The 13,047-nt window shown below is 41.5% G+C and overlaps 1 protein-coding gene across 1 annotated transcript in view; it reads right to left on the bottom strand.

Moving 5' to 3' along the window:
* ACAP1 (ArfGAP with coiled-coil, ankyrin repeat and PH domains 1) overlaps window positions 1–13,047 on the bottom strand; it is a 281,465-nt gene that overhangs the window by 84,245 nt on the left and 184,173 nt on the right. Inside the window, exons 7-8 of the mRNA XM_078670842.1 lie at window positions 12,424–12,607; window positions 10,012–10,056 (exon numbers count right to left, since the gene is read on the bottom strand). Coding sequence (XP_078526968.1) covers window positions 10,012–10,056; window positions 12,424–12,607 — 229 coding nt within the window. The remainder of the gene's footprint in view (window positions 1–10,011; window positions 10,057–12,423; window positions 12,608–13,047) is intronic.

Genomic DNA, 13,047 nt, shown 5'->3' with positions numbered 1-13,047 from the left:
TAGAATAGAAAAGTGAGGGATCAAAGGTGAACATCTAGAATAGAAAAGTGAGGGATCAAAGGAACATCTAGAATAGAAAGGTGAGGGATCAAAGGTGAACATCTGGAACAGAAAGGTGAGGGATCAAAGGGGAACATCTAGAATAGAAAGGTGAGGGATCAAAGGAACATATAGAATAGAAAGGTGAGGGATCAAAGGTGAACATCTAGAATAGAAAATTGAGGGATCAAAGGTGAACATCTAAAATAGAAAAGTGAGGGATCAAAGGTGAACATCTAAAATAGAAAAGTGAGAGATCAAAGGTGAACATCTAGAATAGAAAAGTGAGGGATCAAAGGAACATCTAGAATAGAAAGGTGAGGGATCAAAGGTGAACATCTAGAATAGAAAGGTGAGGGATCAAAGCAACATCTAGAATAGAAAGGTGAAGGATCAAAGGTGAACATCTAGAACAGAAAGGTTAGGGATCAAAGGAACATCTAGAATCGAAAAGTGAGGGATCAAAGGAACATCTAGAATAGAAAGGTGAGGGATCAAAGGTGAACATCTAGAATAGAAAGGTGAGGGATCAAAGCAACATCTAGAATAGAAAGGTGAAGGATCAAAGGTGAACATCTAAAATAGAAAGGTGAGGGATCAAAGGTGAACATCTAGAATAAAAAAGTGAGGGATCAAAGGTGAACATCTAGAATAGAAAAGTGAGGGATCAAAGGTGAACATCTGGAATAGAAAAGTGAGGGATCAAAGGTGAACATGTAGAATAGAAAAGTGAGGGATCAAAGGTGAACATCTAGAATAGAAAAGTGAGGGATCAAAGGAACATCTAGAATAGAAAGGTGAGGGATCAAAGGTGAACATCTAGAATAGAAAGGTGAGGGATCAAAGGAACATCTAGAATAGAAAGGTGAGGGTTCAAAGGTAAACATCTAGAATAGAAAGGTGAGGGATCAAAGCAACATCTAGAATAGAAAGGTGAAGGATCAAAGGTGAACATCTAGAATAGAAAAGTGAGGGATCAAAGGTGAACATCTAGAATAGAAAGGTGAGGGATCAAAGGTGAACATCTGGAACAGAAAGGTGAGGGATCAAAGGGGAACATCTAGAATAGAAAGGTGAGGGATCAAAGGAACATCTAGAATAGAAAGGTGAGGGATCAAAGGTGAACATCTAGAATAGAAAAGTGAGGGATCAAAGGTGAACATCTAGAATAGAAAAGTGAGGGATCAAAGGAACATCTAGAATAGAAAGGTGAGGGATCAAAGGTGAACATCTAGAATAGAAAGGTGAGGGATCAAAGGTGAACATCTGGAACAGAAAGGTGAGGGATCAAAGGGGAACATCTAGAATAGAAAGGCGAGGGATCAAAGGAACATCTAGAATAGAAAGGTGAGGGATCAAAGGTGAACATCTAGAATAGAAAGGTGAGGGATCAAAGCAACATCTAGAATAGAAAGGTTAAGGATCAAAGGTGAACATCTAGAACAGAAAGGTGAGGGATCAAAGGAACATCTAGAATAGAAAAGTGAGGGATCAAAGGTGAACATCTAAAATAGAAAGGTGAGGGATCAAAGGTGAACATCTAGAATAGAAAAGTGAGGGATCAACGGTGAACATCTAGAATAGAAAGGTGAGGGCTCAAAGGTGAACATCTAGAATAGAAAGGTGAGGGATCAAAGCAACATCTAGAATAGAAAGGTGAAGGATCAAAGGTGAACACCTAGAACAGAAAGGTGAGGGATCAAAGGAACATCTAGAATAGGAAGGTGAAGGATCAAAGGTGAACATCTAGAACAGAAAGGTGAGGGATCAAAGGAACATCTAGAATAGAAAAGTGAGGGATCAAAGGTGAACATCTAAAATAGAAAGGTGAGGGATCAAAGGTGAACATCTAGAATAGAAAGGTGAGGGATCAAAGGTGAACATCTAGAATAGAAAAGTGAGGGATCAAAGGTGAACATCTAGAATAGAAAAGTGAGGGATCAAAGGTGAACATCTAGAATAGAAAAGTGAGGGATCAAAGGAACATCTAGAATAGAAAGGTGAGGGATCAAAGGTGAACATCTGGAACAGAAAGGTGAGGGATCAAAGGGGAACATCTAGAATAGAAAGGTGAGGGATCAAATGAACATATAGAATAGAAAGGTGAGGGATCAAAGGTGAACATCTAGAATAGAAAAGTGAGAGATCAAAGGTGAACATCTAGAATAGAAAAGTGAGGGATCAAAGGAACATCTAGAATAGAAAGGTGAGGGATCAAAGGTGAAAATCTAGAACAGAAAGGTGAGGGATCAAAGCAACATCTAAAATAGAAAGGTGAAGGATCAAAGGTGAACATCTAGAACAGAAAGGTTAGGGATCAAAGGAACATCTAGAATAGAAAAATGAGGGATCAAAGGAACATCTAGAATAGAAAGGTGAGGGATCAAAGGTGAACATCTAGAATAGAAAGGTGAGGGATCAAAGCAACATCTAGAATAGAAAGGTGAAGGATCAAAGGTGAACATCTAGAACAGAAAGGTGAGGGATCAAAGGAACATCTAGAATAGAAAAGTGAAGGATCAAAGGTGAACATCTAAAATAGAAAGGTGAGGGATCAAAGGTGAACATCTAGAATAAAAAAGTGAGGGATCAAAGGTGAACATCTAGAATAGAAAAGTGAGGGATCAAAGGTGAACATCTAGAATAGAAAAGTGAGGGATCAAAGGTGAACATCTAGAATAGAAAAGTGAGGGATCAAAGGTGAACATCTAGAATAGAAAAGTGAGGGATCAAAGGAACATCTAGAATAGAAAGGTGAGGGATCAAAGGTGAACATCTAGAATAGAAAGGTGAGGGATCAAAGGAACATCTAGAATAGAAAGGTGAGGGATCAAAGGTAAACATCTAGAATAGAAAGGTGAAGGATCAAAGGTGAACATCTAGAATAGAAAAGTGAGGGATCAAAGGTGAACATCTAGAATAGAAAGGTGAGGGATCAAAGGTGAACATCTGGAACAGAAAGGTGAGGGATCAAAGGGGAACATCTAGAATAGAAAGGTGAGGGATCAAAGGAACATCTAGAATAGAAAAGTGAGGGATCAAAGGTGAACATCTAAAATAGAAAGGTGAGGGATCAAAGGTGAACATCTAGAATAGAAAAGTGAGGGATCAACGGTGAACATCTAGAATAGAAAGGTGAGGGCTCAAAGGTGAACATCTAGAATAGAAAGGTGAGGGATCAAAGCAACATCTAGAATAGAAAGGTGAAGGATCAAAGGTGAACACCTAGAACAGAAAGGTGAGGGATCAAAGGAACATCTAGAATAGGAAGGTGAAGGATCAAAGGTGAACATCTAGAACAGAAAGGTGAGGGATCAAAGGAACATCTAGAATAGAAAAGTGAGGGATCAAAGGTGAACATCTAAAATAGAAAGGTGAGGGATCAAAGGTGAACATCTAGAATAGAAAGGTGAGGGATCAAAGGTGAACATCTAGAATAGAAAAGTGAGGGATCAAAGGTGAACATCTAGAATAGAAAAGTGAGGGATCAAAGGTGAACATCTAGAATAGAAAAGTGAGGGATCAAAGGAACATCTAGAATAGAAAGGTGAGGGATCAAAGGTGAACATCTGGAACAGAAAGGTGAGGGATCAAAGGGGAACATCTAGAATAGAAAGGTGAGGGATCAAATGAACATATAGAATAGAAAGGTGAGGGATCAAAGGTGAACATCTAGAATAGAAAAGTGAGAGATCAAAGGTGAACATCTAGAATAGAAAAGTGAGGGATCAAAGGAACATCTAGAATAGAAAGGTGAGGGATCAAAGGTGAAAATCTAGAACAGAAAGGTGAGGGATCAAAGCAACATCTAAAATAGAAAGGTGAAGGATCAAAGGTGAACATCTAGAACAGAAAGGTTAGGGATCAAAGGAACATCTAGAATAGAAAAATGAGGGATCAAAGGAACATCTAGAATAGAAAGGTGAGGGATCAAAGGTGAACATCTAGAATAGAAAGGTGAGGGATCAAAGCAACATCTAGAATAGAAAGGTGAAGGATCAAAGGTGAACATCTAGAACAGAAAGGTGAGGGATCAAAGGAACATCTAGAATAGAAAAGTGAAGGATCAAAGGTGAACATCTAAAATAGAAAGGTGAGGGATCAAAGGTGAACATCTAGAATAAAAAAGTGAGGGATCAAAGGTGAACATCTAGAATAGAAAAGTGAGGGATCAAAGGTGAACATCTAGAATAGAAAAGTGAGGGATCAAAGGTGAACATCTAGAATAGAAAAGTGAGGGATCAAAGGTGAACATCTAGAATAGAAAAGTGAGGGATCAAAGGAACATCTAGAATAGAAAGGTGAGGGATCAAAGGTGAACATCTAGAATAGAAAGGTGAGGGATCAAAGGAACATCTAGAATAGAAAGGTGAGGGATCAAAGGTAAACATCTAGAATAGAAAGGTGAAGGATCAAAGGTGAACATCTAGAATAGAAAAGTGAGGGATCAAAGGTGAACATCTAGAATAGAAAGGTGAGGGATCAAAGGTGAACATCTGGAACAGAAAGGTGAGGGATCAAAGGGGAACATCTAGAATAGAAAGGTGAGGGATCAAAGGAACATCTAGAATAGAAAGGTGAGGGATCAAAGGTGAACATCTAGAATAGAAAAGTGAGGGATCAAAGGTGAACATCTAGAATAGAAAAGTGAGGGATCAAATGAACATCTAGAATAGAAAGGTGAGGGATCAAAGGTGAACATCTAGAATAGAAAGGTGAGGGATCAAAGGTGAACATCTGGAACAGAAAGGTGAGGGATCAAAGGTGAACATCTAGAATAGGAACGTGAGGGATCAAAGGAACATCTAGAATAGAAAGGTGAGGGATCAAAGGTGAACATCTAGAATAGAAAAGTGAGGGATCAAAGGTGAACATCTAAAATAGAAAGGTGAGGGATCAAAGGAACATCTAGAATAGAATAGTGAGGGATCAAAGGTGAACATCTAGAATAGAAAAGTGAGGGATCAAAGGTGAACATCTAGAATAGAAAAGTGAGGGATCAAAGGGGAACATCTAGAATAGAAAGGTGAGGGATCAAAGGAACATCTAGAATAGAAAAGTGAGGGATCAAAGGTGAACATCTAAAATAGAAAAGTGAGGGATCAAAGGTGAACATCTAGAATAGAAAGGTGAGGGATCAAAGGTGAACATCTAGAACAGAAAGGTGAGGGATCAAAGGTGAACATCTAGAACAAAAAGGTGAGGGATCAAATGTGAACATCTAGAACAGCTAATGTTTTTAGGTCGTGCACAGCCTCTTTAATCTGTGTATCTCCGTGTTATCCGTGCTCCTGGGTATCACTTCCCGCCCGGAGTGTGTTCAATAACATTGGTAAGTTGCAGTCCTATACTATATAGGACTGTCACCCTGGGCACAAGATTATTGCTGAAGATATCCAGCTCGTTATTAACAAAATTCTTCACTCCTGGTTTGTTTCATGTGTGATTTTTTATTTCATTCCATTAGATTTTCATGTTAAATTCACACGGTATTTCATTCGAATGATATATCACATCCAATGCATTTCGGCAGTTAAACTGCCTTCATCAGGGAAACCATCTGTAAATTTCAAACAATAATATGTCTAAATATGCAGGTTTATCTAATTCACAATCATTCACTTTATACCTCCTGGATAACTTTTAACCAAACCACTGAGAATGGGTCCCCACTCTTTTAAGTAACCTTTCTAATGTTATGCAGCTAGCTTTCAAATGGATTTTAAATCAAAAATCAAACTTTTGCTTCCTGCTCCTCGTTTTTGTTAAAAAGAGCTGCCATATTTAAATTGTGCGTTCACAAGTGCTATTAAGTGCCCGATGGTAAAAAAGCATACGCTCTCGCTTATTAACCCTCGCTTTCTCCTGAGGACATGTTGACCTGCCTCTCACATATTACGCGCCTTCGCGCTGTTCGTTATCGCTTCTCACCTTCGTGCTATATTTCGCGGCTCTTCCATGATGTTTGGCGTGTGATACTCTAAGCGTTCTTCCGGGTTTATTACGTAACGCCGTTGCGTGCGTGTGCGCATTACCTACTATGTAGCGTCTGTTAGTAAGAGTTTTTTTTAAATAAAACTCCGGGTTAACTTTATTGGCAATCTGCCTTAACATTATGTGATCTAGTGGATTGGCTAAATGTGGATACACCCCCTTACCATTATCAAACAGTATCAGTTCATTATTAATTACAAAATTATGAAATGTTTCAACAATGTTGATATGTTATCAATTCATAATAAACTGATTGTACATGACTAACTCATAAGTAGCAAGTAAATTCAGTTCTATCATTTAACCCATGCGGTTTCAAACTGTTCAGGTGAAAAATCCAATAAATGTTCTCGTTTCAACAAGTTTTTCTTGTTTATGGACCCTTCTTTTCTGTCGATCTCTTCCAATACGCACGCCCTTAATTGACTTATGTGATGTTTCTTCTCCATGAAGTGTACTGCCACTGATGATTTCAATGAGTTAGTGCGAATGTTACTTTTATGCTCAGTCGATCTTGTTTTGAGTTTCCTATCTGTACATATACAGAACCACATGGGCATTTTAGCATATATATAATGTTGGTGGTATCACAAGTTGCATTCACTTTGAGATTTATTTTATTGCCTTTCATCGGGTGAGTGATGAAATCTCCCTTCATTATATTATGGCAATTACTACAGTTTGAGCAAGGTGTAGTACCACGGTAGTTCTTTTTTTGATCTTGTTCTTTTGGTGTCTTCAAAAAGTCTGACAAATTTTTGGTTCTGCTATAAGCAAATAGTGGTTCTCTGGCAAATGCTTCATTGAAGTCCGGTTCTAATGTCAATATCGGCCAATGTCTTCTGATTATAGCCTTAAATTGAGGGCTTACGTTGGAATATTTACTAACACAGGTAAGGCGGTTTTCACTATGTCGTGTTTTATGGATAAGTAATTCCTCTCGGGTTCTAGAATGAGTCCGTTGGAGTGCTAATTGTATGGTTTGTTCCGGATATCCCCTATCTTGAATTCTTTTGGTCATGACAGTCAGTTGGTGCTCTAGTTGATGTTCTTCTGAGACTACTCTCTTCACCCTGAGAAATTGAGAGTACGGTAAATGTCTTTTAAGAGCTGGAGGATGATGGCTGTCGTATTTTAGTAAATTGTTTCTGTCTGTGTTCTTACGATACAGATTTGTGGTGAGGTTGCCCTCCACTAGACTGATTTCTACATCCAGATATTGTATGCATGTTTCACTGATTTGCCATGTGAATTTTATTCTCTCCTCTTTGGTGTCCAAAATTTCTATTTGTTCCTGAAAATTGTGACTGTTGCCCTTCCAGACCACAAATATATCGTCTATAAAACGTACATACGTGTTGATGTGTTCCTTCCATGTGTCATTATTATAGATATGTTCATCTTCAAATCACCTGAACAGTTTGAAACCGCATGGGTTAAATGATAGAACTGAATTTACTTGCTACTTATGATTTAGTCATGTACAATCAGTTTATTATGAATTGATAACATATCAACATTGTTGAAACATTTCATAATTTTGTAATTAATAATGAACTGATACTGTTTGATAATGGTAAGGGGGTGTATCCGCATTTAGCCAATCCACTCAACAGATCACATAATGTTAAGGCAGATTGCCAATAAAGTTAACCCGGAGTTTTATTTAAAAAAAACTCTTACTAACAGACGCTACATAGTAGGTAATGCGCCCGCGCACGCAACGGCGTTACGTAATAAACCCGGAAGAACGCTTAGAGTATCACACGCCAAACATCACGGAAGAGCCGCGAAATATAGCACGAAGGTGAGAAGCGATAACGAACAGCGCGAAGGCGCGTAATATGTGAGAGGCAGGTCAACATGTCCTCAGGAGAAAGCGAGGGTAAATAAGCGAGAGCGTATGCTTTTTTACCATCGGGCACTTAATTGCGCTTGTGAACGCACAATTTAAATATGGCAGCTCTTTTTAACAAAAACGAGGAGCAGGAAGCAAAAGTTTGATTTTTGATTTAAAATCCATTTTAAAGCTAGCTGCATAACATTAGAAAGGTTACTTAAAGAGTGGGGACCCATTCTCAGTGGTTTGGTTAAAAGTTATCCAGGAGGTATAAAGTGAATGATTGTGAATTAAATAAACCTGCATATTTAGACATATTATTGTTTGAAATTTACAGATGATTTCCCTGATGAAGGCAGTTTAACTGCCGAAATGCATTGGATGCGATATATCATTCGAATTAAATACCGTGTGAATTTAACATGAATATCTAATGGAATGAAATAAAAAATCACACATGAAACAAACCAGGAGTGAAGAATTTTGTTAATAACGAGCTGGATTTCTTCAGCAATAATCTTGTGCCCAGGGTGACAGTCCTATATAGTATAGGACTGCAACTTACCAACATCTAGAACAGGGAAGGGCCAAAGGGGAACTATGTTAGACAGTAGTGAAGAAACAATAAGGGAAGACATGAGAGAGTGGGGAGCTCAAATGGGAGAGGGAAATATACACCAAAGGTAGAAACTTCACTCGAGCACAGTGAGGGGTCAAATACGAAAATACATAAGAGAGCAGTGGAATCAAGAGGGAAGGGCAGAGACCTAGAAGGGAGTAGAGGGGACAAGAGAGTGCAGAGGCATCAAAGGGGAAAGAGGAGCAAAGAGCATCAAGTGGAGAAAACATCAGAAAGCAGGGAGGGTTCAAATGGGGGTTGAGATTAGTGGAGTATCAATGGAGGAAGGACAACAGAGTGCAGCGGCAGATCAAAAAGAAAACACCCGAGAGCAATGAGTGAACAAAAGGGAAGAACATCAAAGAGAAGAGGGGGAGAAGAACATTAGAGAAAAGAGAAAACAACATCAGAGATAAAGGAGACAAAGCAGAAGACATGCAAGAGCAACACCAACAAAGGGAGAAAAGGCGTGGGTGTGGTCTCCTTGGCACCTATCTTCACATCATTTGGGAATGCCCTGAGGTGGTGCGGTTCTGGAAACGTAAAAATGAGATTATGGATGATGTCACGGGTGTTGTTATGAGGCCGGAGGCCCGGCAATGCTTATTGAATGTATGGGGTCCGAATGATTATGATGTGTCACAGCTCCGATGGGTGACCTTGGCCAATATGGTAGCGAAGAGAGATATTGCCCAGTTGTGGGGATCCCCGAGGCCGCCCACAGTGACAACTTGGAAAGAGAGTTTGGACTGGTGCATGTTTCGAGAGAAAACTGTATATATTGCAAGAGGCAGTCCCAAAAAATGGGGAAAGATTTGGACTCCTTGGAACACATACCGTGGAGATATTTGTGCCACCCCGCTCACCGCCTCCCAGAGTCCTCCTCAGTCGCCCTGACCTACATCCCTTCCAGCTGTGATATGTCATATTGTTCATATGCAACTCTGCCTGTGCCCCCCTCCCCTCAACTGTATAAAGAGACTTTTCTTCTCCTGTTAACATGTGTCTCCCGTCCTCCTTGAGCACATATCTAATGTCTGTATTCATACTGTACTGCCTTGCTGTTTGTTTGATGTTTTTGTTTCTTTGTGTTTCAAATAATAAAAAGTAAAAAAAAAAAAACATGGGGAGAAAAGTTGTCAGACAATATACGAACGATGGGGGAAAGCAAGAAGCAATGGACATATGCGAAAGTCAGGAAGGTGCAAGAGACAAAAGTGAGAGAGGTTAGAGAGCAGCAAGGGATGAGGGAGTGGAGGACTGGCAACAACTCCCCTCCACAGCACTTGGGGTCTTCAACCCTATCCCTGAGCATGGCGTTCTAGAGCTGGACTTGCTTCACCCCTGGTCCAGAATTGATCTCTGGGATTCCTTAACCAGAAACAAGGGCATTTGAGGTCTCAACCTTTCAATATCCCTCTGGATTCTCAAGTCTTCCCTCAGTTTGAATGCACATGACATATCTAAGCCCCCCGCCCCCACCAACCCCAACTGGTCTGAAGAAATGAGGCGAACTTACAAACTGCAGGATTTCAAACTTCTTCTTGGACTGGATGGAGTTGATCTGAAAATGAAAAGAAGTCAAGTTCTTGTGGTAATAAATCAAAGAAACAGCCTTTTGGAAAGTTACTTACCCGTAGTGTTCAGACTTCAGCACAGGAACTTTGAGAGAGAAATGGCTGTATGTCCTGTCATCTACTACCTTACATTGTGGATGGGAAACCATTCAACGGCATCTAAGAACCCATGTTTACGAGCAAGACACAAACTGGCAGTGACTGGCAAAGACACCCACCGAAGAGAAGGTACAGAGAACCAAGAAAGAAGACACTAAAAGCTATACTAAGCCGGTGAAAGACAACACATTGTGAGCTGTGTGCTATAATGCATGACACTCTCCAAGGTGATATGCCTACGGGGTGGTGCGAAGTACACAAGTTCAGAAGAAAGTATAGGCATACCCCGAGTAAAGGCAATGAATGGGAGGTTTTCAGGGGTAGCACCAAAGAGGGGGATACAATATGCGAGGGATATCAACCTGGAAGAACCAAAAGCAGTGGCGGGAATGCCCAGAACGAAAATATAGGGAATGGGGAGGTCAGGGAAACAAGAGACAGGCAGATGTAGGGAGTGATGCCCATCCTAGAGGGATGGAAAGTGGCGGCAGAGATTTCCAAGCAGGAGTAGCAAAGAGAAGGCGCACAGACGCAAGAAAGGTGTGTGGTAGAGGGGTGGGATACCGAACTTGAGGCATATCAGGGAGGAACCAGGATAGGAAGGTGGAAAGTCCAGAGGAAGGGAGGAATACAGAAGTGTTCCAGAAGTACCCAAGCAGAGGGTGAGGAGCAGGGGCAGGAAACCAATAAAGATGATGAAAAGAGAGGGGATGCCAGGATGGAGGGGGAAGGGTGTTGGTAAAACTCGTGTAGATGGAGGTGGGGAAGGTGCAGTTATATCACTAAAAAGGGGAGGGCTGGCTGAGATAAGGTCTGGGAGAAAGGAGTCTCATGAGCCACAGAGGCCACCATTTAGAAGGAATAAAGCCAGCCGCTGGGGGACCAACTTGGAGGAATTGGTGGGAAAGAGCCATGACAACAGTGAAGGGAACGAAAAGGAGGGGTGTGGCAGGAATGCCTATAGAGAAGAAAAGGAAAGAGTGATGGAGAGAGCGTTGGAGGAGATCCAGAGACACTTATCTCAAAGAAAGGGAGATGGGTGGGAGACACATCCATGCTAGAAGAAGGGGCAGGGTCACAGGCATGTTTATAAGGAAGGAAGGGGCTTAGGTGGCAGAGATACACAGAAAAGGAATAGAGTGGCTGGCATACCCAGGATAGAAAGAGCACCGGGGACACTCACACGGAAAATTCACCAACTGCACATAGCTCTACTTGAACACCTGCTCCAGACATCCAATGCCTCAAACACTGCATGCACCCCATCCAGACCAGGCTGTCTAGCACCTGCCTGAAGCTCACACCAACCAAGACAGGCTTCCTTCTACGCACCAAGAACAACAAACAAAAACTAGTCCAAGTCTGGCTCAACACATGAAATAAGGCACATCGGAATGCCACTTTCACCCAAAGTCAAGTCACTCAATTCACCCTGGTCACCGACCTCACCCTTATTGAACACATCACCAAGACAACCAAGATGGCAGGTATCAGCTCGCTCTCCTAAGAATGTAAAACCACTCCTACCAGAAATAAACCTCTGAACAGCTGTTCAAGCCTCATACTCTTGCATCTGCATGGTGAATCACCTTGCTCCTTTGCCTCACAAACTCCACAGTGGCCCCCCTCTTGGAGCCTTATGGAGTTATGGGCATTTTATACGCCATAGCACAGCTTATTTAGAAATGTGACATCACACCCACTTTAAACTCAACTGGCACGCCCTTGACAAACCGCACCATCTTCAAAACCAACTGCATCGTCTACAAAGCCATCATGACTGCCATACCCGCCCATATGGCTGACAAGCTCACCATGTTTCTTTAAGCACATCCTCAGCCAGGTCACCCACTGACAGGAGAAGAATAAGGGCAAAACAGAAATACATGGCCATCAGGCCTTCTCCACTTATGTATCAGGATCTAGAACAATATTGATGTACCCAATAGGACCTCAACAACCTTGATCCAATTTAGGAGAGCGCTGACGACACACTTCTTTAAAGAACACTACATCAGGATGCAGTCGGTCCCTTGTTGACCGTATCTTTGCCTTCTGTCCTGTGCAGAGCTCTGCTGCATTTCAGTTCTGGACGCTCTATACAAATATCACTTATATAAATACAAACATAGAAGGAAGAGATTGGAAGGGATACCCATAAAATTAATGAGAGAGTTGCAGGTCTACCCAAAACAAGGAGCAGGGATAGCTATGGAGTCAGTGGGGAGGCCCAGTGTCGACAGTGATGCTCTCACCTCCAGCACATAGTCCAGGGCCTTGTCGCGAAAGGCTTTGCGTGCAGTCTGCAGGGCTCCACTGGCCTCGTCCACCTCATGCTGCTTCTTGCGCGGCACCTCTGCGTTATGTTGCAGCGCAGTGTCCAGTGACTCGCTACTCTTGTCAAAGTCCTTCCTGGTGTCTTTGAACTTCTTGATGTCCCTGTAAAGTGAGTCATAAGCGGTTCATAAATTGGAGAGATCAGAAATTAACCAGCCAGGGCGGTCAATACAAGGGATTCGCAGCATGAGATTGTAAGAGGTAGGGCATAGCGAGGAAGGCAAAGCGTGTGGTTGAGTGCGTGATTTTACATGATCTACAAAATACCCAAGACAATTAAACTCCTTCCTTCCCCAGAGGTGGATTACTTTTCCTCTAATGGTTTTACTGCTTCTTCCACTGGGGCAAAAGCAGGCAAGCAGTCAACACAACACCTTACAGAATTTACTGGAAAAGAAACACGAAATTCATGGCCTGGCGGGTCACTTAGATGGGATCCAGGAACTCCACATTTCATGATCCCACCTGGGGAAAAGTGATACCATCATCCAATCCGCAGACATTATTACACTTCTAAAAATGGCGGCTGATTAGTAACTGTG

Source organism: Lissotriton helveticus, chromosome 12 (genome assembly GCF_964261635.1).
Source record: "Lissotriton helveticus chromosome 12, aLisHel1.1, whole genome shotgun sequence".
NCBI lineage: Eukaryota > Metazoa > Chordata > Amphibia > Caudata > Salamandridae > Lissotriton > Lissotriton helveticus.
The sequence above is the reverse complement of the archived record's forward strand: the minus strand, read 5'-3'. Positions and strand labels throughout refer to the sequence as shown.